General features: G+C 33.6%; 2 protein-coding genes across 4 annotated transcripts; both read right to left on the bottom strand.

Annotated features, from left to right (window-relative positions):
• Positions 1–396: 396 nt before the first annotated feature.
• LOC130630234 (guanine nucleotide exchange factor C9orf72 homolog) lies at positions 397–7,941 on the bottom strand. Of its 2 annotated transcripts, none has more exons than XM_057443645.1 (10): positions 7,360–7,941; positions 6,687–6,785; positions 6,468–6,541; positions 6,082–6,154; positions 5,565–5,681; positions 2,877–3,076; positions 2,423–2,483; positions 2,088–2,197; positions 1,455–1,657; positions 397–775 (listed from the first exon to the last, which is right to left on the bottom strand). In XM_057443645.1, the coding sequence occupies exons 1-9, from the start codon at positions 7,810–7,812 to the stop codon at positions 1,465–1,467; spliced, it is 1,380 nt and encodes a 459-aa protein (XP_057299628.1). In that variant the 5' UTR covers positions 7,813–7,941; the 3' UTR covers positions 397–775; positions 1,455–1,464. The 2 variants fall into 2 exon arrangements, with proteins under 2 accessions (XP_057299628.1, XP_057299627.1); XM_057443644.1 differs by having other exon boundaries at positions 400–775; positions 1,483–1,657; positions 7,360–7,933.
• Positions 7,942–8,024: 83 nt separating this feature from the next.
• Positions 8,025–18,874, bottom strand: LOC130630236 (UPF0587 protein v1g245604-like). 2 transcript variants are annotated; one of them, XM_057443648.1, is made up of 9 exons: positions 18,604–18,873; positions 16,066–16,207; positions 15,578–15,661; positions 13,236–13,292; positions 12,078–12,159; positions 9,651–9,682; positions 9,501–9,578; positions 9,356–9,415; positions 8,025–8,913 (listed from the first exon to the last, which is right to left on the bottom strand). In XM_057443648.1, exons 2-9 carry the CDS (start codon positions 16,069–16,071, stop codon positions 8,830–8,832), a joined length of 483 nt encoding a protein of 160 aa, XP_057299631.1. In that variant the 5' UTR covers positions 16,072–16,207; positions 18,604–18,873; the 3' UTR covers positions 8,025–8,829. The 2 variants fall into 2 exon arrangements, with proteins under 2 accessions (XP_057299631.1, XP_057299632.1); XM_057443649.1 differs by lacking the exons at positions 15,578–15,661; positions 16,066–16,207 and having other exon boundaries at positions 18,604–18,874.
• Positions 18,875–25,484: the final 6,610 nt, after the last annotated feature.

Genomic DNA, 25,484 nt, shown 5'->3' with positions numbered 1-25,484 from the left:
ATGTTAAATATAGAAAAAATACAAACAAAAAAATGTAGACGTATATTTTTATTATAAACTAGTTTATTTAAAAAATACGTTCAAAAACACTCTCTCTATATATACATATTTTACTTTATATAAATTGTTTTTTAGTAAAACAATCTTCTACAACATATCGATATAAGTGATAACAAAAGGTTTATAAAAGAATATAAAGCATTTTGTCAATCGTGTACATTCAAAATTATCTATCTTGTCTGGTAACAGCTGATTGATAGAATTTTGAAAGGAAAAAATGTCGCTAATGGAAGGAGTATCGAGATATTGTACCACAACGTATAATATATTGCAGCTTTAAAACTCACAAGTCCTTATAAATCAAATCAGTTTGATTTGAAGAAACTTGTAGCAGGTTTCCGTTAAATCAATTTAAAAAGAATTGAACATACACATTCAAGCATTATCAAAACAAGTGTATTTTTCTTGTAATTTGTTACCAGTTCCTACAATTAATTGTGCATTATGGTATGTTGTAGCAGTGGAAACTGTCCTCAACACATTGCCAAATAGACCTACAAATACTATTTACATGTCTTGTTGACACTTTAGTTTTGTGAAAATTTAAGAGCAGGATAAATGCTCTGACGATCTGTAACGAGTTGAAGGAACAATTTTCACGAAACAACAATGCCAGTAAATTCTTCTTACTTGCTATGTTGCTAATTTTCAACGAGCAACTATGATGAAGATAATGTCGAATGTCGATTTATCTCCAAAGAAGGGAAGCGGAAGGCTAAACAAAATTAGTTTGCATCACAATCTTGAATCTTCAACAACTACAACTTCGACAGTTACAAAAGAAGCAGACATTGTTTGAATAACAAATTATTTCTTCTTTCATGAATGCAACATACCGTATGGTAAACCTCAACAATTAAATCGCAAAAAGTGACTACGTTGGTAAACTTTCGGTGAAATTTGGTATAAAAAAGTCTAAATTTTATGCAGGTTATATGTACGAAAAATTAAAACGCAAAACACAAAATCTCCGGCGTGAAAACAATCGGCTAAAATGTTCGCCTCAAGATTATCCGTCCAAAAGCTACGGCATTTACTTTCGCTCATTTTTTGTTCTATAAAAATCATGTTAGTGGTTGGACGCTTAAATATTGTTTAAAACCAAAATCTTTTGGAAATAATTCAACCGTTATCGAACGCGTAAAATACTTCAGTAAGCCGAGTTTCTAATACCTGAAACGTTATAGCAGTGAGGATAAATTATATCTAAATGTTTTTGCATGATGTTTTAAACATCTCTTGTTTTTAATACACCTTATATTTTTAACAACAACAAATTTGGAAAACCGTTCCAAAAAGCGAAAAGCTGGACATTTTGCCATATATTTTTTGCGACGAATTTCCGCCAAATTTTATGACCCGCCGAAAATTCTAGGTTTCAACATAAACCTTACAAAGGTGAATTTAAAAAGCTTCAAGTACTGCCTGAATTTCTCTCTCCTTGATGTAGTCATCTCCTTCCATAAATACTGCTATGCCAGGGTGGATCTTTTCCGCTGCTGCCAAAATCATGCGAAAATCCGAGTCTGAGTGGATGGATAGATCTTGTTTCAATTGTCGTATTTGATGTATGGACAATGCTTCTTTGCCCATATCACTAGAAACAAAATGGTGGAATTGAAATAGAAGAGAATTAGATGAGATAATTTCTGTTGGCAAAGTTGGCGAAAATTTGCTGAAATTTTGACACATTGGTTGTGTTAAATGGTAGATCAAACTTACAAGTGAAATAGTTGAAGACTAGTCGTAAATCCGTGGAAAAATACACGGGGATTTCCTCGTCGTTACTTGCAGCTACCATCTTTAGCTCACAGATAGACTAGTCAGTAGCCCGTGGATAATTCCATGAGCTCGCCCGTCCTTTATATATCACATTTCGTGTTTCTGTAACACGACTTTTTTCTCGCGCACAAACAGACAGACGGAATACCGAATATGGATTATTATTAAAGAGATGATGCTCGTACGAGCTGACCACTACAATAAAGCAGATTGAACATGTCTATCTATAAACAACTGTAGCTCACCTTTTTTCTTCCACATAAGAAAGCAGTGTCTGAGATTTGTGCTTTAACAACAATTTAAAATTCTCCACATGCTTTCTGCGAATGGAACACTTGTTTGGAATGGCGAAGAGCTAAAATAAAAAGCAAAATGCAACTAAACATAGGCGCGATTTAAATCACTAACTTGAAAGTAAAGGTATTAAGTTAAAGTTGGAAGTTGGAAGCTGGCTTAAAAAGGTTCTCGCGCTAACCAAAATGGAATGCAATGCATAACAAAAACTATGTGTTAATCAGCTCTCTGAGATTCTTAAAATGTCTAGTTAGAACTGGAATAGGTTTCTGTATAAAAACCATACCTCAGTTATAAATTGTTGCACCATTATTGAAATATCACCAAATTCTGCAGTAAACAGCTGGCTAGAATCAAAACGGAATATTTATTTAAAGGGAAACATTGATTGTAAACCGACATGCAGGTCCCAAGTTATTGGATCTATGCATTAATAAAGTTTGAATATACATGAGAGGTCTAAAATTACTGATGACAGAAAATGTTAAAACTTGTTATCCCTTGAATATGAAATCATAATTTATGCAGCATAATTAAATCTAAAATTATTTAAATGTGAATATCTTGTGAACAAAAAGATTTTTTTTTAAAAAAAATTCTTTAATATACGTCCAAATTTTTTATTTACTGCGTGTTCCCTTTAATAAACTTTGATCGTCTACAAATGCTGGTACCAAGTAAAAGTAACAATCAAGACATGATAGGGTTTTCTACATCGATGAAGAAACAAATACGCTTACTGGTAAGGATATATTGGTGCCTCTGAACCATGAAGAAGCATTCCGAGTTCACTTTTTAAAAAATCTTTCCTCATTATGCCGTGTTCGTTCAGAGGAGATGTTTGTTGCACTGTTTTTTCATCCACGTTGATTAAAGAAACTGAAAAAGTGTTGAGAAGAATGTTTTTGCTTGAAATCACCATGTAAACGCTTTCAGGTTCCTAGATAGATGTGTATATATAAATATATATATATGCGTATGAACAGTAGAGTATGACACTGATAATCTAGATATACATTCCAAAACATATGATAAAACATATGATAAAATCCTATCATATATCTAAAATAGTATTATCACGTAGCCACGAACGAAAATCATCATCAACAGTTCCGATATTGCCTCGGATATCAATTCTTTGGCATGTCAGTACATGTTGTGGGGTTTGAATTTCACCACAGACGCAATTTGGGCTATCAACTAATCCAATTCTATGCATGAAGTTAGCATATCTTCCGTAGCCTGAGCGGATACGATTTAGCAACACCCAATGTCGGCGCTCGAGGTCGTTACCATTAGGTTTATCCGACGGATCTGGTATGAATTGTTTGAGTCGAAAGTTCGATTCTCGCCACCGTGTTTTCCAAGTTGCTGCAGCCCATGATTTTGGAGAACTCGAATCGTTTTCAAGGGCTAGTGAGTGCATTGGGGTTGATAGCGGTATTCTACTCTTTAACCTGTTGTCCAACAATGGTTGTGTTCTTATGTCGGCAATCATATGACCGTCAGAAAGGGTACGTTTGTGGAGTTCAAGAATGTTTCTGTCTCTTCTTATGTCTGCAGGTTCGATTCCACACAGTATCGGTAGAAGTTCTGTCGGTGTGGCTTTTATGCAGCCACTTACAAGTCTGAGACACTCGTTCAATGAGGTGTCGATCTTGTTGCAGTGATGACTTTGACTCCAGACAGGGGAGCAATATTCTGCAACAGAACAGCATAGGGCTAGGGCAGACGTTCTCAGCGTTGAAAAATCTGCACCCCATTTGTTGCTGGCAAGTGTTTTCAGTGGGCTGTTCCTTTTGGAGACTTTAGAGGAAACTTCCATCAGATGCTGTTTGTAGGTCACGGTTCGATTCAGTGTGACTCCAAGATATTTTGGAGTTTTGTCGAATTTCAGTCTCTCGCCATGGCTTATAGATGTGTGAAGAAGACAAATAAACAAATCAAGGAATAATGCATATTTGTTTTTATAACAACATTGTTTTAATATACACTACTAGCCTCAACAAGTAGGATGTTTTTAATTTTCTATCCTGCCAAGCTAAGCACAGCAAAAACTCTATACAATGTTATGTTACACAAAACCGGGATGAAACTATCTACCCTCAGTCTGAATACGAACACGTCAACAACACAATTTTACTTTCATAATAAATGATTGCATTGTGTGGAGAATTAAGAAGCACGAAAAAAAAAGTAGTGAGAAAAGAGTAATAAACGATTGTCAGCCTAAATTTCTTGTAAAATTGAACGTAATTAAATTCATAAAAGTAAAAGACATTTACAACTAAAAATATGTTTCTCATTATAGTTTTGATAATTCTTAAAATATTTAGTGAAATACTTAAGCAATTTAACCCTGCTTCTCAATCATAAATAATCTAAATTAAAAAATGTATCAAAAGTAACGAACCATGCAGCTGAGGCCTATTATATAATCAAGCCGTGCCGAGCCAAATTCATAACAATTTGAGCATGCCCAGATTCTGTTCGGCTTAGCACACCGTTTTATAAGAGCCGAGTCAAGCCAAAGGAAGGCCACCTAAATTTTAAATATTGTAGCTGTATTTACCTACTTTTTCCTAAATAAACAGTTTTATAACATTACGCACAGCTCGGCTGAGCATTCGGTTTTACACAGTCTGGTCAAGCCAAGCTAAGGCATGCGGCACAACAAGCTCAGCTGTGCGGCACTACTCGGTTTGTGAATTAGGCTTGCTTGGCATGGTACAGCTTATATAATGGGCAATTGTTTAGTCCATATTCTAATGGGAACTAACTTTTTGTAATGTAACTGATGAGCAAAGGTTGAGGGATTAATTTCTTATTCAAATTCTGTTATCCGACCTCGTTGAACGAAATGCCATTAATTCTGACTAATGCCATTAATTCAGACTTTTGTGTCACAATGTTCGACTATTTATTTTTCTTGAGTAGCATGTACTGCTTGTCTTTCTTTTGACATTTTAAAGGCTTTACTTTTAAAAAAGAACATCATTTTCTTTTATTTTTTAATTCTGCTGGATATTTTTTTAATCCGGATTTTCACCCTACAATTAGGTTACCAAGAATAATTAAAATGACAAAACGATCATTTGTTTTTAAATGTTGAATTTTTACAGAGGGTGATTCAAGCAATTAGGTTCGACAAGGGTACTCGCTTTAGGTAGTAGGGTGCTACCTAAAGCGGTTACGCTTATTCCTTGGATAGCCAAATGTTTTTGTTAGCAATATATTTTTGTCTAAAGATTAACCTTTTACTAAATAAATAAAAGAAATTAAGGAATTTACAAATTATTCACAAAGAAAAATTGAAAATTTTTTATTTCTTTCATTTTGGACGCAATAATTAAAGTTGCAACTTAAGATTGGTCAACCGCTAATATAATTGTTAAAAAAAAGTAAATACGAATAGTATTATAGCTTACGTCGATAATTCCTTGCAAATACAAATCCATATTGAAAACATATTTCTTCTCCACATTGGCATAACGGGAACAGCAGCGCTCACCAGGAGACAGAAATAGTGCCAACGTATCAATCATCTGAAAAATTACTAATCAAAATTATAATAATATTTTTCCTCTTTTTATTCTATAGCTACTATCTCCATATTCAATTCACTCGTGACACAAAGATATATTATAATGTCCTGAAACTCGAAGATGATGGCAGCGAGTAGCAACAGGCGGATTTCCTGTGGATTTTTCCATGGGCTTTCGAGGTCGTGGATGTTATTCCATCAGTACAGCCACTTTATAAAGAAATAGTAGCTGGGATGTTTTGTACATTGCCATAAATTAAAAACAATACGATTTTGTCAAGAGAATAAATCGAAATAATTTGGAATAAGAAAGCGGTGAAAACTGGCTGGAAATTTCAATCCGTGATAAAATGTTGATAGTTTTCTACACGAAACAATAATCGTATAAAATACCAACTTACAAGATTTATTTTGTAGGGATGTCGACCAATCACAATGGTGCATCCACATGTTTGAAGATGTGATGTAATTGATCTAATGTTAAGAAACATTGAGTGAGCAAGGTTGAATTTCACTTCAGAAAAAAAAAATGTAATGGAACAGAAGAAAAATACAATTTAGCAGCATTATTTTGTTTTTAAGCATTTTTTTATTCCTAAGTTGTTTCAGAGATAACAGCGACGTTTGACAAGGAAATATAAATTTAAGAAATCATTTTTTGGTTTGAAATAAAAATCACTGAATATGGCTTTCTATTTTTTTTGGCCTTTTACAGAAAATGAAGCCAACAATCGGCTGCACAAGAACAAAATAAACATGTACATATGAAAGATCAAGTAGTACTAACTTCATCAAGAACTTTGAATCCAGTAATAATGAATCATTTGCTTCTTCGCTTTCTCCAAAAACAGTGTTGTTGATCTAAACATAGCGAAAAACATAATTCACCTCACCACGTTGTTCACTAAAAGACACACTAACGTTTCTCATAATTATAACTTTTTGTTCGTGAATGAAACAATTTAGGCAAATGTCCACACAAGATAAAAAACACAGTTGTACATACACATATATTTTCAGGTATGTTGGAGTGCTCAAGGCTGTCTATTGTTTTTGCAAATGACTTCATGTAAGACGAAAACACTTTCACTGCATTTCCTAAATCCTAAAAAAGAAATACTACTAATTTAGAGAAACTAAAATATTTTTTGGTATATTTAAAGCTAAATAGCAATCCAATCGTAAGGTGATAAATTTTCAAATGAAAGCTGATTAAATTAAACAAGATTACCTTTGTAAACACATATTGTTTTTAAAAAACTGTCATATATAAGCCAAGTAGACAATGCCTTATCCCTTACTTGTACTATGGGAGAGGGAACTGAATCAGTCCCTCTGTTCAACTTTCTTTCATAACTTTTTATAGGTTTGTAGTTATGTTTTTTACCTTTTTTTAGCCTCAAACATGTTTTTTTTAATATATATAAAGCAACTATACAAATATTTTGTAAATCTTAAATTTAGGCTAGTTTTTACCCATTTCCGCAAATTTGATGACGTCATTAGCAAATATGTTGACATCATTAATTTTTCTGTCCAGGTTGATACTTAAGGTCTGGGCAACATTTGTGGTAAGTTTCATCTCTATTTAACAACAACTTCAGAATTACGAAACGCATTAAATTGACACTTATCGTTGTAATTTTTTTTAAACTGGAACAACCAAAAAAAAGGTATACCTTTCGCTGTAGTATTCTATACTTTAACACTGCCAGTTTAACTTGTTTGTTAATAAAATCTTGTAACAGTAGATATTTTTCTAAGTCTGTATATGCCATAATAAACGAGAGGCTTGTAATTGTCTGGCCCATTTTAGAATGGCCGTTGAATATGACTGCAAAAAAAATATAACCCAAATCTGACAACACATACAACTTTGGGTCAATCGTATTTTTTTCTGTCTGACGGCATAATTCACCACTCAAGGTATGGTTGGAAACATAATTGATTATTTCTTCATTGATCTCAACTTTGTCGTTTCCTTTCCAAACTTTTGTAATCATTGGACCCATTACGTTGTCCCAATAGGCTAACATAATGGCAGTGAACAATGAAGATTTAATACGACCAGGTCGTAAGTTGTTGATGTGAAATTCACTTTCTCCACTCCCCATCCTTCCATCATTCGCCATTTACAAATAACTTAATATAACACAACTGAGAAACAAGAGTTGCAATGAAAGACAAGTTGATCAAAAAAATAATAGTTATTACAGTATCATTATCACTCAACTTGTTATACACTGTGACCATTTCAAGTGAAGTATGAACAAAATCAAATTATGATAGAAAAAAAATGTTTTTATGGAAAGCCAAGTCTTAACTATCACAAAAAGTTCATGTATATATTCTCACAACATCTTTTTGTAAAACTTACCAGTTATAGACATACTATTATTTACACTTAAATACAACATAATCTCACATTAGAAACTTAACCAAAACGGTGACACTTGTGTTTTACCAAAAATACAATCAAAATTATTTGAAGTCATAAGCACGGTAATCAATATAACTATAACCATCCTCCATTTTAAAAAAATGAATGTATGACTTCTCTGCAAGCGATGCTATTTCAACTGAAGCACTTATTATAAGAGTGGGATTTATTTGTTTATTTAGAAAGATTGTCACTGGTAAGATTCTATGATTTTAAAATAATTCACAAATATTTCGTATCAGGAACTTTAATTCGAGAAAGTTGCATATTTGCTTCAATGAATAACGTGCTCTTTTACAGTGGGGGGGGAGGTATTTTTAAGCAAGGACTTAAATCCTGATAAACATAGTATTTCTTTTCTATATTTTAATATAACTGAAAGTGTTAATATCATACAGACATTGACTAAGTGAAAATCTTTCTGAATGATGACTAGGATTGGCAGATATACATATATACCAACCTCTTCTCTCTTCTAATGAATTTGAACAACAATGATAACAACATTAAACAGGAAGTGGTGCATTAGAGGATAATAAAAAGACAAAAAAAATCCAAAACAAAAAATAAGAGAAATCCAAGAAATTTAAGAAAGAAAGAACAAGAACTACCTATAAATAATTTAAATACTAAAATTTGTTACAGTATCAGTTAAAAATTCTTTGAAAATATGACTATTATATCCTGTTAAAAATCCACTTTTATCAACTTAATGAACTTTTACAAATTTATGCTCAATTTCATAAATACCAACACTGACAGAGGCTTTCTCATCGAAATCGCACCAGTCGCCCTAAATCAAAGCAGAAAATATTTTATGTTATTGTAAAAATATTTTCATGTTATTGTATTCTTTTTCTATTACAGAACGCAATACTAAGTTAAACTGAATGAAACTAAAACAAAAAATTTCATAGCAAAACCGAACGTCTAGAGTGAATTGAGTGTGTTTTACACTACTATTAGTCTAATTCCAAAATCTTGTAATGCAACTAGTGCATTAAAATTATAGGAAGAGCTAATGAAAACTGCCATAAAAGATTGAACGATACTATGAACGCTAAAATTAGCGAACACATAAAAGTCCTTATATAAAGGATAAAACTCAGTCAACTTAAACTCACTCCCACCCCTTAAGTTAATACCTCCACAACATATAAGGATAATATCACAATTAAAAGGCTTTATACTTTGAAAAAGACATATTGGACCTGTCAACAACAAGAAAAACTAACCTCAGTTAAGTCAACTAAGAACTGTGAGTTAGTCTCGGCACCAGAAGCAGACCAACCAGTCTAAAAAACAAATAAAATTGCCTTTAGTTTTTTGTCTGTATTAAAAAAAAGAGACAGTAGGTTAGTTTTAAAATATTACGCATACTCTAGGTGAGAATTCTGTTGGTTCCATTCCCCGGCATTCAAAAACCACAATAGTGTGAAATGAACCAGAATGCTCAATCTAAAAAACATTTTATGATAAATAGCCATGGAAATCCTTCAACATTTTTTAAGCACTATATATCTAACTTACATTGTACTCTGTAATCGTTTCTTTCAAGATATCTAAAAAATATTCATTATTCAAACTGTATTATTCTGTTATACTGGTTTTCGTTGAAAGGAAATTTTAAGTTTGTTTATACATTACATTAAAAAGTTGGCTACTGGTAACTTGTTAGGTTTTCACTTCATTAAAGGCGCGTAATCACCCAGGCAATTCTTTTTAGGTGCCTATTTTATTGTAAAAATTGAAAGATATACATAAGAAAACTATGTTATTCTTTATTATTTAAACGTTTTAACTTACAAAAATCAGACTTCTTTGCAACAACGACCTCTTCTTGTTGTTGTTTCTGAAGATAGCTTTGCCTCGCTAGCTGTCTCACTTTTTAATTATTTTCCTTTGTTCAAACAGTTATTTGTTTTCTTCTGGAGACAGTATCAGATCTGGACAATTAGAATACCTAAATTTTTAGAATTTTCCCTTTCATGCTCCAAATTTAATTATCTCCATAGTGCTTTAACTACGTTCAACTATCACAATGACCATTCTCCCCCATTGGGTTTTTTGGCTTATAATATGCAATAATCCTGGTCATGCTAATAAAAAAAGAAAAAGCGTGATAAGCATTAATTATCATAATTAAAAACCACAAGGCAATACTGTGATTTCTTCTTTCTGTTTTGTTTTGTCTGGTCTCCAAAAACAATGGTGAATAGAATAGAAGAAAATTAAATCTAAGTGGAGAAAGTGATACGGATGTTTTTACGCGCTGCCACTTTTTTAAACAGAACCAAACTCGGGCTACTTAAGGCCAGTCCTTTTTTATGTTAGTGTCATTTTCAATAACTCAAGTTATAAAGATTGTGGCATAATTTATTGGCCACCATATCATTATATGAATAGTAAAACTTAGAATTTAACTTTTGTAAAAAAATTTTATGACGTCATATACGCCATAAACGCGTTTTACCTGTAGTTTTTTTCAGGCGGTTTTCCGCACCATTAAAGGACCTTAAATGTTGCAGGAAGTAGCATAAAAGCAAGTCTTGGCATGAAGTGTATTTCGAATACTCTGTATAAAATTGAAATATTTACCTCTCGTGAAGATATGACGTAGTCAATTTCAAAAAATAGCTTTAGAATTAATAGAATGTGCGTTTTCGACAATTTGCATATATATATAAATTTACGACAGGGTTATCCTGTAAATAAACCACGTAAGGCGTGCTTTTACACCCTTTGTCGCAAAAATTGTTGTTCAATGAAGCGGAAACCGCTTGAAAAAAAGCGCGGGAAAAGCACGTTTTTGGCATATGACGTGATCAAAATTTCTCGGAAATATTGAATTCTGCCTTTTACTATTCATATAATGATATGGTGGCCAATAAATTATGCCAGATTCTTTTTAACTTGAGATATTGAAAATGACCCTCGAATAAAAAAGGACTGACCTTAAGTAGCCCGAGAAATTTCTTTCCATTTTTGAATGTCATTTTTCACCAAGAAAAACAAGCAAAAAAGAACAGTGTGAACGGAGCCTATCATAATGGCAATTTTATCGAACTACATCTCAGTGCTCATTTAAAGATAAGGCCGCTTGCTTACCTACAGTTTCACACAAACATTTTGCAACGGACCCCTTATTAGACGTGAATAAGAGATCAACAAGATCGTCAAATATAGCGGCTGGAAAAAAACAACAATAAATTCAAGATATTGAAGTACCATTATTTCCATTTCTAGTAGGTTTTATATCCTCAAATTTTCAGGAAAGTCATAACTCCGTCTAAACTTTGAAATAAATATAAAAAATGTATATTTTAATTTTTATCGATAACAGTGATTACGTGCCTTTAATTTTTATACATGAATAACTACTGGCACTTGTCATTAATAAAACCATATGTCCAGCTTGGTACATAGAAATTTTCAAACCATAAAATACTCAGACTTCATATACACAATCCCAGACATAAATTATTGCAAAGAAGGGCAACCATGACCAGAACTTCCCACTTTCCACATGTCAATGTTCACAGTGGACTTAGGACTTTGGATCGTAGGCTTATTTGGTTAGATCTAAAATCTCAAAGGGTACTAATTTTTGCTGATGTCGGCCTGGATTCCTCGCTTCTTTGCTCCTTTTACAGGTGGTGGGGTAGATTGTTCCATAATGTAGACATTGTGGAAAGGGTTGGTAGTGTATTTTCGACCGCGGTCACACCGCCTACACCTCTGCCAAAGTAAAACTTTCGCAGCCTGCAGGATGCAGAGTACTGGCCAAGTGATGACAGTTGTCCATTTTGAGAAATAACCAAAAAAGGTCCATTTGCAAAAATATTATGTCCAGAATTGCAGAAACACATTGTGATATTGAACACACTTTGTGCAGAATGAAGAATCATTGAAAATGAAAAAATAATAATAATAAATTAATTGAAATAACTTGCATACCAATTGAATTCTCTCGGCTACAGAGCTTACATTTTGACACTATACTTGCATGTCCTCTGCCACCTTTTAATGGTGCATTTTCCTAAATTTAAAGTTTGATTAGGAAAGTTGAATTTTCTAGTTATTTCCAAATATTTGCACAGAATAGCCACTTCAGTATGGATCATAAAGTAATAATTTTGTGGAGGCAAAAAAAGAAATATAGAAATCCCTTTTCTTCCAATTCTATTTCCTAAACAATCCTCTCATTTTTGCTGGAACTCTAACTGTGTTCTATAATTGTGTTTAAAACCATCTATATCAAATGAGAATCAAAAAATTAAAAACATATTCTAAAAGAATGTGTTTCAAAATTATACCTATACAAACTTTGAACTTGTCAAAGTTTACTTGTTAATGTTCACAACAGAATTAGGATCTTAGGTCATTTGCTTATGTGATTCCTCAAACTGAAATAATTCTTGCTGATATTAGCATGATCAATTTTATCGGTTTCCTGGAAATTCACGAGGTGGCATATTTATTGCTAACCTCACAGAAACTGTGACTAGTGCATTTACAATGCTCCTCACTGGTCCTAGACATCTGTCACAGCAAAATTCCTTTCAGCTCCAGGTCATTCGACAGAAATGCTGTTTTGGCAGTTTGAAAAATAGCCAAAACAGTGCCATTTTCCAAAAAATTATGAACAGGATTGCTCAATCATTTCAGCATTATTAATATCAGAACAGTCATACAATTTTCCCTCCTTACAGGGATTTTAAATAGCGTTTCGTCTCTTGGGTCAAGCTTATGGTGGTGTGTCCAAATCCTTTTTCAGGGATGTTAGAAGATAAAAGGTAGCGATGATGGAATGTTGCAAACACTATGCTTCTTGCAATCTTCATTTTCCTAATTGCATCAATTTGATTTTTTAGCTTTAGTGTAGGAAGAGCCAACTAATATGATGGAAACTTTACTTTAGTTACTTCAACCCTTTAACCAAAAAACAAAAAGAACAGCCTGCATGTTACAGAGGAACTAGGTAAAAACTGATTTTTCAAATTCAAATTCTAATTATACTTGTTTACTGTAGAAAAAGGACCTCCTTTTCATTCAAGACTGCAGATGCATGCACAATTTCATGCACAATTCATAAAAAGTAAAAAAAAAGCTTACTAATAAACAGAGATATATGAAGGCCTTTGTCTCCTCACCACAATTTAAACACTTTGTCTAAAAGAAAAAATACAACATTGCTTTGTTGTTGCTATATTATTATAAACCAGATGGTAAATATAGAAAACAATTCCTTGTGCATTGTAAAAGAATTGTTGAATTTCCGCGCCCGAAGGCGTAGGAAATTCTTTAAAACCGTCGTTTTTTCTTTCGGAGCATTTTTTGAGAAAAAATCGACCCTGGGATTTCACGTTGGTCCGTCACAGATGTAAACTTCGTACTCAAGCTCCTTAACTACTGAGAAGTCTAGTATTGATGCTTCAGGCCAAAATTGGTATTTGTTTTCGACAAAATTTGACACATTTAACAAAAAAAGTATGCTGAACATGATGGTGACATCAAAATTTTGATTTCTTCTTACCTAAATGTCATTTCAGGCCAAAATTGGTCCAAAAATAAGAACTACTTTATTTTTGACAAATTTTGGCACAATTAACAAAAAAAGTATGCTGAACATGATGGTGACATCAAAATTTTGATTTCTTCTTACCTAAATGTCATTTCAGGCCAAAATTGGTCCAAAAATTAAAACTACTTTATTTTTAACAAAATTTGGCACAGTAAACAAATAAAGTATGCTAAACATGATGAGGACATCAAAATTTTGATTTCTTGTTACCTAAATGTCATTTTAGGCCAAAATTGGTCCAAAAATTAAAACCACTTCATTTTCGGCTAAATCTGGCACAGTAAACAAATAAAGTATGCTGAAAATGATGATGGTACAAAAGTTTGGTTTTTGTCACCTAAATGTCATTTCAGGCCAAAATTTATATAAAAATTAAAACTGCTTTATTTTCGACAAAAATTGACACAGTTAATAAAAAAAGTATGCTGAAAATGATGGTCACATCAAAATTTTGATTTTTTGTCAACTAATGCCGTTTAAGACCATCAACGTTTCAATCGCAAGACTTTCAACCATGAATGATAGGCTGTATTTTTTGTTAGCAATTTCTTTTAAAATGTGAGTTTATTATGACACGTTTCGTTTTGTTTGCGTTTGTTCTAAGATATAATGTCACTGATGGGCTTTATCTTCAGAGGTTCATGCACCAAACCCCTTCGAATGTTTGGCACAATAACACAACGAATTAGCAGGTTTTCATCAAATATTTTGTTAGCGCTCGGAAATTCTTAGAGCCCCCAGGGCTTCTTGTTTAATTTTAATTGAAGTGTATAATATTTTCTTTCAGATAAAACCGACAAAGGCATTAGAACAAAATATAACAAAGTATTATTTGCAAGTTTGAATGTATGATAAATCTAATGTATTTGTGGCATTTGGGTAAGAAAAACCCAGTAACTCGTTTTTATTCATTTTCCACCAAAATAGTATATATATTCTTGATGGCAGGATGCTTTTCAAATAAAAACATTTTGGTTTCCACAATATTGGTGTCACGGGATACGATTTTCTCTGACAAACACAACAATTAGGTAAGTAAATAGGTCATTTTAAAGTTGCAAATTTATGCAAGTTAATAAAAATAAAAAGTTTTCACAAAATCTTAAATCAGTTTAAGACAACCACACCTAATTTAGGGGATTTTTATTATTATATTAGAAGAAACAAGTTGTAACAGCCCATGGAAAAATCTAGTTAAGTCTAGTCACACAGAAAACAATGACAACATCAGTAGTGTGTATACATGTATACAGTAGTGTGTATGTATGTATGTTAATTTGGTTTGGTTGTTGCTTTTATTATGCAGAGCGTGAAACAATATTGAAAATAAAGTATACATATATGTGCTTTTAACTAACGATTGCAGAGATATTAAAAGATATTAAAAGTTTTTTGAGTTATAAGTTACTTGTCAGTTCCAAATCAGGAAAAATACCTATGATTAAAACAAAAAAACAGATTGAAGACATCACCACAAAAAAACAGATTGATGATATCACCAAAAACATTTAAACCCACTATTGTTTGAACCGTTTGTCAAATTGGCATCATCCTATTGTATAGTAAATATGTTTGTTCGCTTAAGTAGATTTTTCCACATGACCTACAACTACAACAATCACTTTAACAGTACAAATAAATTACAGAAGAAATTTTTGCTGAACTTATAACACAGAGCACCCTCGCCTGTCGAACTTAGCTGACTTTTAATAACTTTTAAAATATTAAAATTTTAATTTTAATAATGAAATAAATCATATTAAGGAGGTATTTAAGTTTCAAGGTCTTTTAATGCAATATTCATTTTTTTTTTCTTTCTTCAGAAAATTAGCAAATCTATAAATATCCTTATGATACATTACAAAATCATTACCTTTACATACCAACGGAAATCGTCACCTTCAGCTTTTAAATTTGTTAAATTTTCAAGAGTTGATTTGAATTGTAATCCAATTTTCTAAACATACGTTGTGGTCAAGGAAATTATTGCATTACCAAAAACCAAATAACACTTTTCTATGCAAATACGACACTTTTCCCTAAAAAATGCATTGTAGTGGCATTCTTTAATTATCCCAATTTTAAGTATAGCCCTGTTTACATGCTTAAAGATAAAATCAAAAAGAATTAAATGCAGGAATATGAGAAAAAGACCGAGTTTCATGTCTTATACAAAAAATTTTAGATCATTATTATCTGTAAAAAATATAAATGCGTGTCTCCGGTGTACACAATAAACACCAACCATCACTTTCTTAAAATTTATATAATACAGATTATTATATTTCTGTGTATATGGAATTCAATTTGTATTGGAGAAAAAAAACATTAAAAATAGCTGATTAAAAAAAATAAACATACCACCATATCTGTATAGTTAAAATGATGACAAAAAATTCTGCTCTGTATAAAACAAAAATGTAGGTGTGAGAAAAATGATTTTTGTTTCTATAACCAATTGCCAACGGCTAAGGTTGTTTTATCTGTACAATTAAATGTTTCTCTAGAACATAAAGAAGAAAATTTCTGTAATAATAAAAATCTCTAAAAATGAAAGTGTCACTAATCAAGGCTAACATATCTATGACATATAGATGTCATCATATAAAGATAACTTAATTTAAAACAAAGTTTTTAAACATTCATAGAATCAGACCTCTGTCATACCTTTAAAATGCTTTTCAGCAAGATATCTGTCAATCTATATCAATATATATTTTCAAATTTCTAAACATTTTGTGAGTTAGTTGAAAGTACCTATATAATCTCAGCCCAAAGTAAAAAGCCATTATGTTTCTTATACAAAAACATGTATAACCTGACTCATAATACTTTTATCAAATTTCGACACTTTTTATGGTGGAGTGGGACATATAAAGGGCACAGCCTGTGTGACAATGCATAACTTTTGTTGGGCTTGTGATTATATGTCAGCAATTGCCACAACATTTCAATTTATTTGATTTTTCCTTTGATTTTAATTTGTTGGTGCTTTAATATGTGGTGAATATAACTGCAAATGGCAAGGTTTGATCGTTTAGAAAAGGAATACTTGCATCGATTAGCAGTTTCCTTCACAGAAAGACAACAACTCTGTTTTATTTGATCCTTCACTATCCAGTAACCATCAGGCACAAGGTTCAAAATTGAATTTGGGAAATCATGATCACAATAATTGAAAACCTTCTCAGGTTAGTGATGCATGTCCAATTAGAAAAGCTTGTGCAAATTTGTTTGTGATTTATTCACATGTCAACAACTATTAGTTTTCTCAGGCATAAAGAAAATAATTAATAGTTTAATACTATTAAGGAAAAAAATTGTTTTGAAACATTATATATATATTTAATAAACTAGTCTAACATGAGTGCTATAATGATGTGTAAAATGATTTGCCTGTTTGTGGACGTGCACACATGCTGTCATACACGTCACATGAGCAAGTCTGCTTCTTTACCAAAATAAAGTGTATATTTTTACCTCTCTGCTAAGATCAACTTTATTTAAATTCCCATGAATAACATAAGCGTGTTGTTTTTTTTGCAATTTTGTTGAACACATTTATAGATTTTGCTAGTTGCATTTTTCATAGGCGAGAAAATGACACTGCATAGCTTAAAGGGATCCCAAGTTCTATTTACAATTTGGAACCACCTAAAAGATAAGATTGGCATAAAAAATTTTAAAAAAATAATTATATTCATTTTTTGTTAAAACTTCATGTAACTTCAGATATATATATAGCTTTTTAAACATTTACTTTTCTTTTCACTAGACCTCAATCTTGGCGACCTTTGACCTTCTTCTTTGTTAAACATTTTCATACCAACTCCAGTTTTTGTGGTGCATGAATCTATTATCACAGGAGTGAAGAGACATGAGTACAAGTTGATAGTAATCAGCTGCTAGGGTAAATAATTGACTGTCTTATGGTAGTCATCAGTCAGTTATAGGATGTGATACTTTCACCAATATTATTCGGGCCTTATTGTATGGAGTTGAACTTTGATGCCAAGCTTTAGTGTGCTATTTTATCTATTGTTTTCACAAGGCAAAAACAACCGTACTCCTTGGATGAGGGAAATAATTTTTACTACCTCCACCAGTCGCTACATAGGGATGAGTTCTCAGTGCAGGTGACTCTAGTTAGTTTGTATTGCTGGTAGAAAGTAACACAGTAGTGAAGCAGGTTCCCTCATACGCTAGACGAATTTCGTTACGTGTGTTTTTTATAATCCCCAGACCTCTCACGCCAATCAACAGGCAAAATAATGCAGGCGGTAAGCCGTGGATCAGTCCATTCCAAACTTAATTTTCAGTAGAGGCATTTTTAATCTTGATATTAAATTATAGCTTGCATGTAGTTTAGATTTAGATCATATATCAGTGAAAAGATGCCATTAGTCACAGTACAAAATTCACTTAAGGTCTATATACCTTTTTTGCTTGTCGATTTTTCTGATTTTTTTCAACATGCAAGAGAATCCCCCAGAATTGTAAACATTGAAACTCATCTTATAGATTGCTATTGATTTGACTTATTAACTTATCCTTTTTAAACAAAAAAATTGTCTGGCGGTCGCACTGGGGTGTCACCATACTACTATTACCTACACTTGCTGCCAAAAGTGTTGATTTCCGAGTTTTGTCACACTCGTAGTATGCTGCTATGACCCTATGTGGTAAGTCTGGTTTTATCATCTTTTCTGTCATTTATTGTCATTTTTTGCATTTGTCTCAACTACTTTAGGCAACGACTATAGCTAGCTAGGAGGAAAGGATGTATATAGATAGCCAAGCTACTAGCTATAGCTATTCACATCGCGCAAAGAAAGGGGAGGCTTCTTAAACTTGCTATTCATCAAATTTTTTAAAGATAGACATTTAAACAAAGCATACCATAAGCACAATTGCAATGCTGGAATAGCTACCTAGCTAGCTAGTTAGCAAATTTTCTTCCCAAAGGACTACATGAAGAAGCGCAAGACGGCACGATCTTCTAACACTTTGTTTTGTTTACAACAAACAATGGATTGGTTAATAGCTAAAAAATTAATAAAATAATCTGCGGAATACTGCAAAGTAAAGTCGAGTTACTTAATAAACTTGTACTGAACTAGTATCACTTTTGTCCATAAATTCGCCGGCGCTATACATCATTATTCAAAGCCCTCCAGAAGTTTTAAGAAAAAATGGCTCACCACATGTTTCGAGCCCGTACTGTTATTGTCGGAGAGAAAGGTCCACTAGCAGCCTATCAGACCCTTATGAAAATAATGAATACAGAAGGTAGTACGTTTTTTACTATGTAGTAGCTTCTAACACTATAAATGAGTTTTGTGTTTACAAAAGTTTACACTAGAAATTCAAAAATCAACGAATTCGCCGATTCGGTTTGACGTCAGAGCTAGACACATTTTGAAGTTTTAAAAACAATTTTAGGAAGTTTGAGCAAAGATAATTGTTTGGAGCAAAATTTAATAGCTAAAAGCATCATTATTTTCGGACAGATTTTTATTGTGGTTAGCTACCTTTCACTAACTAGCTAGCTAGCTAGCTAATCACTGTTTTCACAGTGAAATTTTAAAAATGGCGGATATAGCGCAAATGCGATTCGTCAATTAAGCAAAATGTCAATCATCACTACAGCAACAAAGCTAAACCGAATCACTGAATATATACACTCTCAATACTAATAATACGAGGCACTAGCCTGGACATTAAAAATGAAGCTGAAGCATAAATACCTTAGGTAATTTATGAAAGGATGCCTGGCTGCACAGATTAATTGCAGGGTTGTATTTGTTATATAAAAAATGCTTCACACATGTTAGCTATATTTTTGGCAGTTGTGTCTCCTGAGTGCGGCCTCATGCTGACTGAACAAGGGGATTTAGAGTGGGTTCACCCATATACGGCCAGTGTTTACATCTACCTTCACAACTTGTTAACGGCTATGATAAACAACTATCGTCTAGTCATGATAAGTACAGGTATGTTCGTGCACCATTATGGCCATTTGTCACGTGTACGGCACAAACAGACCCTGGGTAAACAGAGAAAACAACAACTTAGCCAAAATTGCCCATTCATGGCCATTTCGCCCTAAACTGGCCACCAATTATTTTTTTTAATAGACACTCAAATCTGGTCATTATAGTATAATCTTCATTAGAGGGAGTTATGCCATAATGCTTCACATTCATTTCCAGTCCCCTAAACCATGCTAGCTCAGTTTGGGACCCACCCAGGGTTCATTTTTATCGCGAGAACAACCATGTGATTGTTTTGTCGCGAATAAAGATAGGAAAAGGAACAATGTCAAAGCAAACAATAACAATAGGTTGTTTATTACAATATTTATTATTAAACTGAAACTTAACATTGTTTAAAGCATTAAAATCCACTTAAAATGTACGTGGCCGCATTAGGGCGCCATAATTGTTTTAACGTGGAAATTTCCTTGGCCTATTATTTCCAACCCTCTAGTCTGGATAAGGAACTGTTAACGAGGTGGTTATAGGACAGCACCAAGTATGTAATTTACACAAAGTTGTTTGAATTTTACTTATTTACAAAGTTTTATGAGAAATCCAAAAATTTTCTAAAAAATATTTTGTCACAAGGTAGATAACACTAGGTTGAGGATGGCTAGTGTAAATGTTGGTACTCTGAGAGGTAAAGCAGGTGAAGTAGTTGAAATGTTAGAACGTAGATCTGTTGATATGTGTTGTGTTCAGGAAGTTAGGTGGAGAGGAGCTTCAGTGAGATTTGTGGAAGGTAGGAGGGCAAGGCATAAGCTTTTTCGGATTGGTAATAGTGATGGATATGGAGGAGTTGGCATATTCGTTGCAGAGAAGTGGGTAGAAAAAGTAATAGATGTTATGCGTGTTAATAGTCGTATTATAGTGATAAAGTTTTTGATAGGTAATAGGATTGTCACTTTTCTGTCAGTTTATGCTCCACAGTGTGGACTCAGTGAGGAAGATAAAGATAAGTTTTATGATGAGTTAATAGCAGTCACATCAAAGTTTGGAGACACTGAACTTGTCATGGTGGGCGGCGACTTTAATGGTCATGTTGGGAAGTCATCCGAAGGTTATAGAGGTGTGCATGGAGGCTATGGATTTGGGAGCAGAAATAAGGAAGGGGAGAGATTGCTTGAGTTTGGAATGGCAACGGACATGGTGGTTTGCAACACATCATTCAGTAAGAGACAGAGTAGGCTGATAACATATGAGTCAGGTGGTTGTAAGACACAGATAGATTACTTTTTGGTTAGAAAGTCAGACAAGAAAGTGGTGAAGGACGTGAAAGTTATATCGGGGGAAGAGTGTGTTTCCCAGCATAGGTTGCTGGTTTGTGATATTATCTTGAAGAGTGTCAGAGAAGCTAAGGGAAAGTACAGGCCCCGTCGAAAAGTCTGGAAGCTGAAGGAAGAGATTGTAGCAAGACAATTTAGTGCAAAAGTTCAGCAGTTAGCCTACAATAGTCAATGTGATAGTGACAATGTTGAAAGTACTTGGACTACTTTGAAGAATTGTCTTCTAGAAGCTTCTGATGATACCTGTGGGTGGACGAAAGGACCAGCTAGACATAGACAGACCTGGTGGTGGAATAATGAGGTTGACCAGTGTATAAAAGAAAAAGAGGAAACTTTGGAAAGAGTGGAAGTCAGGTGGTAGTAAAAATATTTACTTAGAAGCTAAGCGTCGGGCTCGTACAGCAGTGTATAAGGCAAAATCAGAAGCAGAGAGAAACAGATTTGCAGATGTGTTAAGAAGGGAAGACCAGCGCAATGAGGTATTCAAGATAGCAAAGCAAATGAAGAAGACTAATCAAGATATTGTAGGTAAGAAGTGTATACGTAATGATGAAGGTGTTTTGGCTAGCACAGACGAGGAGAAAAGGGTAGCTTGGAAGAATCATTATCAGAGGTTGCTTAACACTGAGTTTGATTGGGACGAGGATAATTTGTCTGATGATGATGTCGTAGAAGGGCCAGCCATGCAGATCAAGACAGAATGGGTAGTGGAGGCTATTAGGAAAATGAAGATTGGCAAGGCTGCAGGAGTATCAGGTATCGTTGCAGAGATGGTAAAAGCATCTGGATATATTGGAGTTGAGCTTATTACAAGTCTTGCTAACCAGATTATAAAGGATGGTGCTATTCCGAGTGAGTGGCAGTCGAGTGTAATAGTGAATTGTTTCAAGGGCAAGGGTGATGCATTAGAAAGGGCTAACTATAGAGGTTTGAAGTTGGTTGATCAAGTAATGAAAGTTATTGAAAGAGTGATTGATAAGTTACTTAGAGAAAGAATTGATATAGATAAGATGCAATTTGGTTTTGTTCCAGGGCGTGGCACTACAGATGCAATATTTTTACTCAGACAGCTTCAGAAAAAGTATTTAGGAAAGAGAAAGAATCTCTATTTTAAAGTTATTTGGTGGGCTATGAGAAAATTAGGTGTGGATGAGTGGCTAGTTACGATGGTTCAGTCTATGTACAGCAATGCTAGAAGTCGTGTCAGGATTAACGATTCACTTAGTGATGAATTTAGTGTAAATGTTGGTGTACATCAGGGTTCTGTACTTAGTCCTTTGTTGTTTATTCTAGTCTTAGAAGCGCTGTCGATGGAGTTCAGAACAGGTTGCCCATGGGAGTTATTGTGTGCAGATGATTTGGTTCTCATAGCAGAGTCGATGGAAGAATTAGTTGAAAAGTTTGGGAAGTGGAAGAAAGGACTAGAAGAGAAAGGGCTGAAGGTAAACACAGCAAAGTCTAAAGTCATGATAAGTAGCATTGCAGCCAAGTGTGACCTTGTAGTTGGAAAGTGGCCTTGTGGAGTTTGCAGGAAAGGGGTTGGTAGTAACTCAATTTTTTGTCAGACTTGCAAGCATTGGGTACATAAGAAGTGCAGTAGTATTAGTGGAAGGTTAAGAGCTGGCATACAGTTTGTATGCAAGCGTTGCAAAGGTGAGATTATAGAGAATGAAGTATTTCCAGCTTTAATGATGTACAACAGTGGCTCGTTAGAGATAGTTAAGAACTTCTGTTACTTAGGTGATATGTTCGGCAGTGAAGGGGGTGGTGGAAGAAGTGTTACTTGCAGGATAGGTTCTGCTTGGAAAAAGTTTGGAGAGTTACTTCCTTTATTGACTAGCAGAGTCCTGTCAATTGAGGTAAAAGGTAGGTTGTATGAGGCCTGTGTAAGAAGTGTTATGTTGTACGGTAGTGAGACATGGGCAGTGAAGCAGGAAGATCTTGACCGTTTAGAAAGGAATGATATGAGAATGGTTAGGTGGATGTGTAATGCCAGTCTGAGAGACAGAAAGAGTTCAGATGAGCTAAGAAGCAGGCTAAGTCTCTGTAGAATTAAAGATGTTATCCAGATAAGAAGATTGAATTGGCTGGGGCACTTGGAAGAAATGGAGGAGGATAATTGGGTAAGAAAGTGTAGAGACTTGATAGTTCCTGGGGCAAAGCCCAGAGGCAGACCGAGAAAGACTTGGCAGGAGGTTATAAGGACAGACTTGATAGAGAGGAAGTTGAGTTTAGATCTAACACAGTCTAGATCAGATTGGAAGAGGGTCATTAATATTCCCCGTCCAACCCATGCTAGCATGGAAAACGGACGTTGGGCCGAGAATGATGATGATGATGAGCCATTTTTAATGTGCGCAGTCAGTGACAAGCCTCGAACCAACAGTTCTTGACAAATTAAGTAATCCAATTGATGAACTTTGTTTTTTTTCGAAGCTAAAAGGTTCTTAAGTGTTTCAAACAAAGAATTAACATAACATTGTTATAAATAAATGGAGTTATACAAAATTTATATCTCTGGCCGTAATTGGGCGATGGCCGTATATGGGCGAACCCACTCTACACAATTTTTTTCCAGAACATTTTTTTTATCGAACAACAATTATAAAATCTAAGATGAGGGACTCTATTCAACTCTTACTCCCGAATTCATGCATTTAGCCATAAAAAATAAACTTTAAAGAATCTAAGTTTTAAACATTTAAAAAACACAAAGTGCATGCTTAATGGAAAACAACCTTAGGTTGTTACAAACTCGGTGCACCATTTTTGCGCACAGTGTAAGGGAAAAGGAAAAACAAGTGCATTTAAAAATGGTAACCTCGCTGAAAGATAATCGACTGGCATGCAACAAGATGTTCATCCCGCAAAGAATGCATAGTTGTTTCTTACGCCGATCTAAAATTTTTAGATACTAATATATAATTCATGGCTTGATGTATGTAATGCTTCGCATAAAAGTAACCATGTTGACCACGGTCCTGGAAATTTTTGGAGATTCCTGGAAAAATCCACTTATCCTGGAAATTTCTGGAAAATCCTGGACTTTTGACGAAAAAATAAAGATGTCCTTGGAATTTTCCTGGAAAGTAATCATGTTAAGAAAAATCTTGGCAATTCTGAATATTTAAATCTTTTTACAAAAAGTAGCAGTTAATAGCTAGTGGTTTCTTAAACCTTTTTATTGTACATCATTGAGCATCATTTTTTATTATTTTTAATGGGCTTTCCATAATCAATGAATGAGATGTCATAACGATCGGTAAGATTCTAAAAGTTCTTAGAGACTGATATGTTATCTTTTAAGGAAACTTATAGAACTCCATTAAATTACCTTTGCTTATTGAGAAAAAAAAATGGATTTTGATTTTATTTTTCTATTTTCTAATTTAGTCCTAAAATCTCTCAGAAAATTACCATTCAAATTTTGTTAATATTAATAACAGATCCCAGAAATGAAGTTTGCATTGTGTAGCCACCTTACTCTAACATTTTTTTTGCATAATATATTTGTTCTAAACCAATCAATATGGTGAAAAATATTTGTTTACAAGATCAAAACTACTTTAAGTGCAATATTCTCTAGGCCTAATTTACTTGATTATATTTTTCAATTAATTTTCATTTAAAGATGTAAATAAAACGTCAATATAACTGTGCAAACTAATCCTGCAGGCGAGAGGAAAATTATTTTAGTGAGTTTTACAGTGAAACCACCTTAGTGTATAAGTTCATGACATGAAGAAAATTCACATATCTAGGTGAGGTAAAGTCACTCCAGCTTTAACACTTCACTCACTTTAACTTTATTCCTAAAAAAAATCAGCTACTACAACTCCCAGAACGAAAAATGGCTATTTTTGACGTTAATGATTCCAAGTAAAACTACTGAACGAAATCTATTGAAATGTGGCTCCTTTTGTGTCAAAGATAACTGATTTCAGTTTGTTTGTTTTTTAATGTCACATGATCTATTATATCCTGATGAACTGTTGAAGAGGCTTCATACACTCTTAAGGCACTGTTACTTCTTTATCCTCATTACATTCTCACTCTGAATCACTTTGGTATTGATCACTACTTCTCTGTCCAAGACTAAATCTTATCACCGGAGTCTAGTATGAAATCAATTATATTTTTAAAATAGGAAAATGACTTACCTTCTTCGGAATTTTTTGGGCAAACTTTAAGGCCTGCATATCAGGGATTCGTAAAACCCGATCTGCAGGTCACGAGGGTAAGAGGGTTAATTTAAAACGAGGTTTGTAAAATGCTCCAACATATATTTGGCTTCTCTGACAGAATTACTTGTTTCTCCAAAGGTTTTATTATAGTTCTGTGATTTTTAAGGTTAGTAATTTGTCCCGGAATTGTCCTGGACAATTTTGTCCTGGAATGTCCTGGAATTTATATTTAAATTTTCTTTGGCTACCATGGTAAGAAAATGCTAGAAATC

This window comes from Hydractinia symbiolongicarpus, chromosome 2 (genome assembly GCF_029227915.1).
Source record: "Hydractinia symbiolongicarpus strain clone_291-10 chromosome 2, HSymV2.1, whole genome shotgun sequence".
NCBI classification, from domain to species: Eukaryota; Metazoa; Cnidaria; class Hydrozoa; order Anthoathecata; family Hydractiniidae; genus Hydractinia; species Hydractinia symbiolongicarpus.
This window is presented reverse-complemented; position numbering and strand designations above follow the sequence as displayed.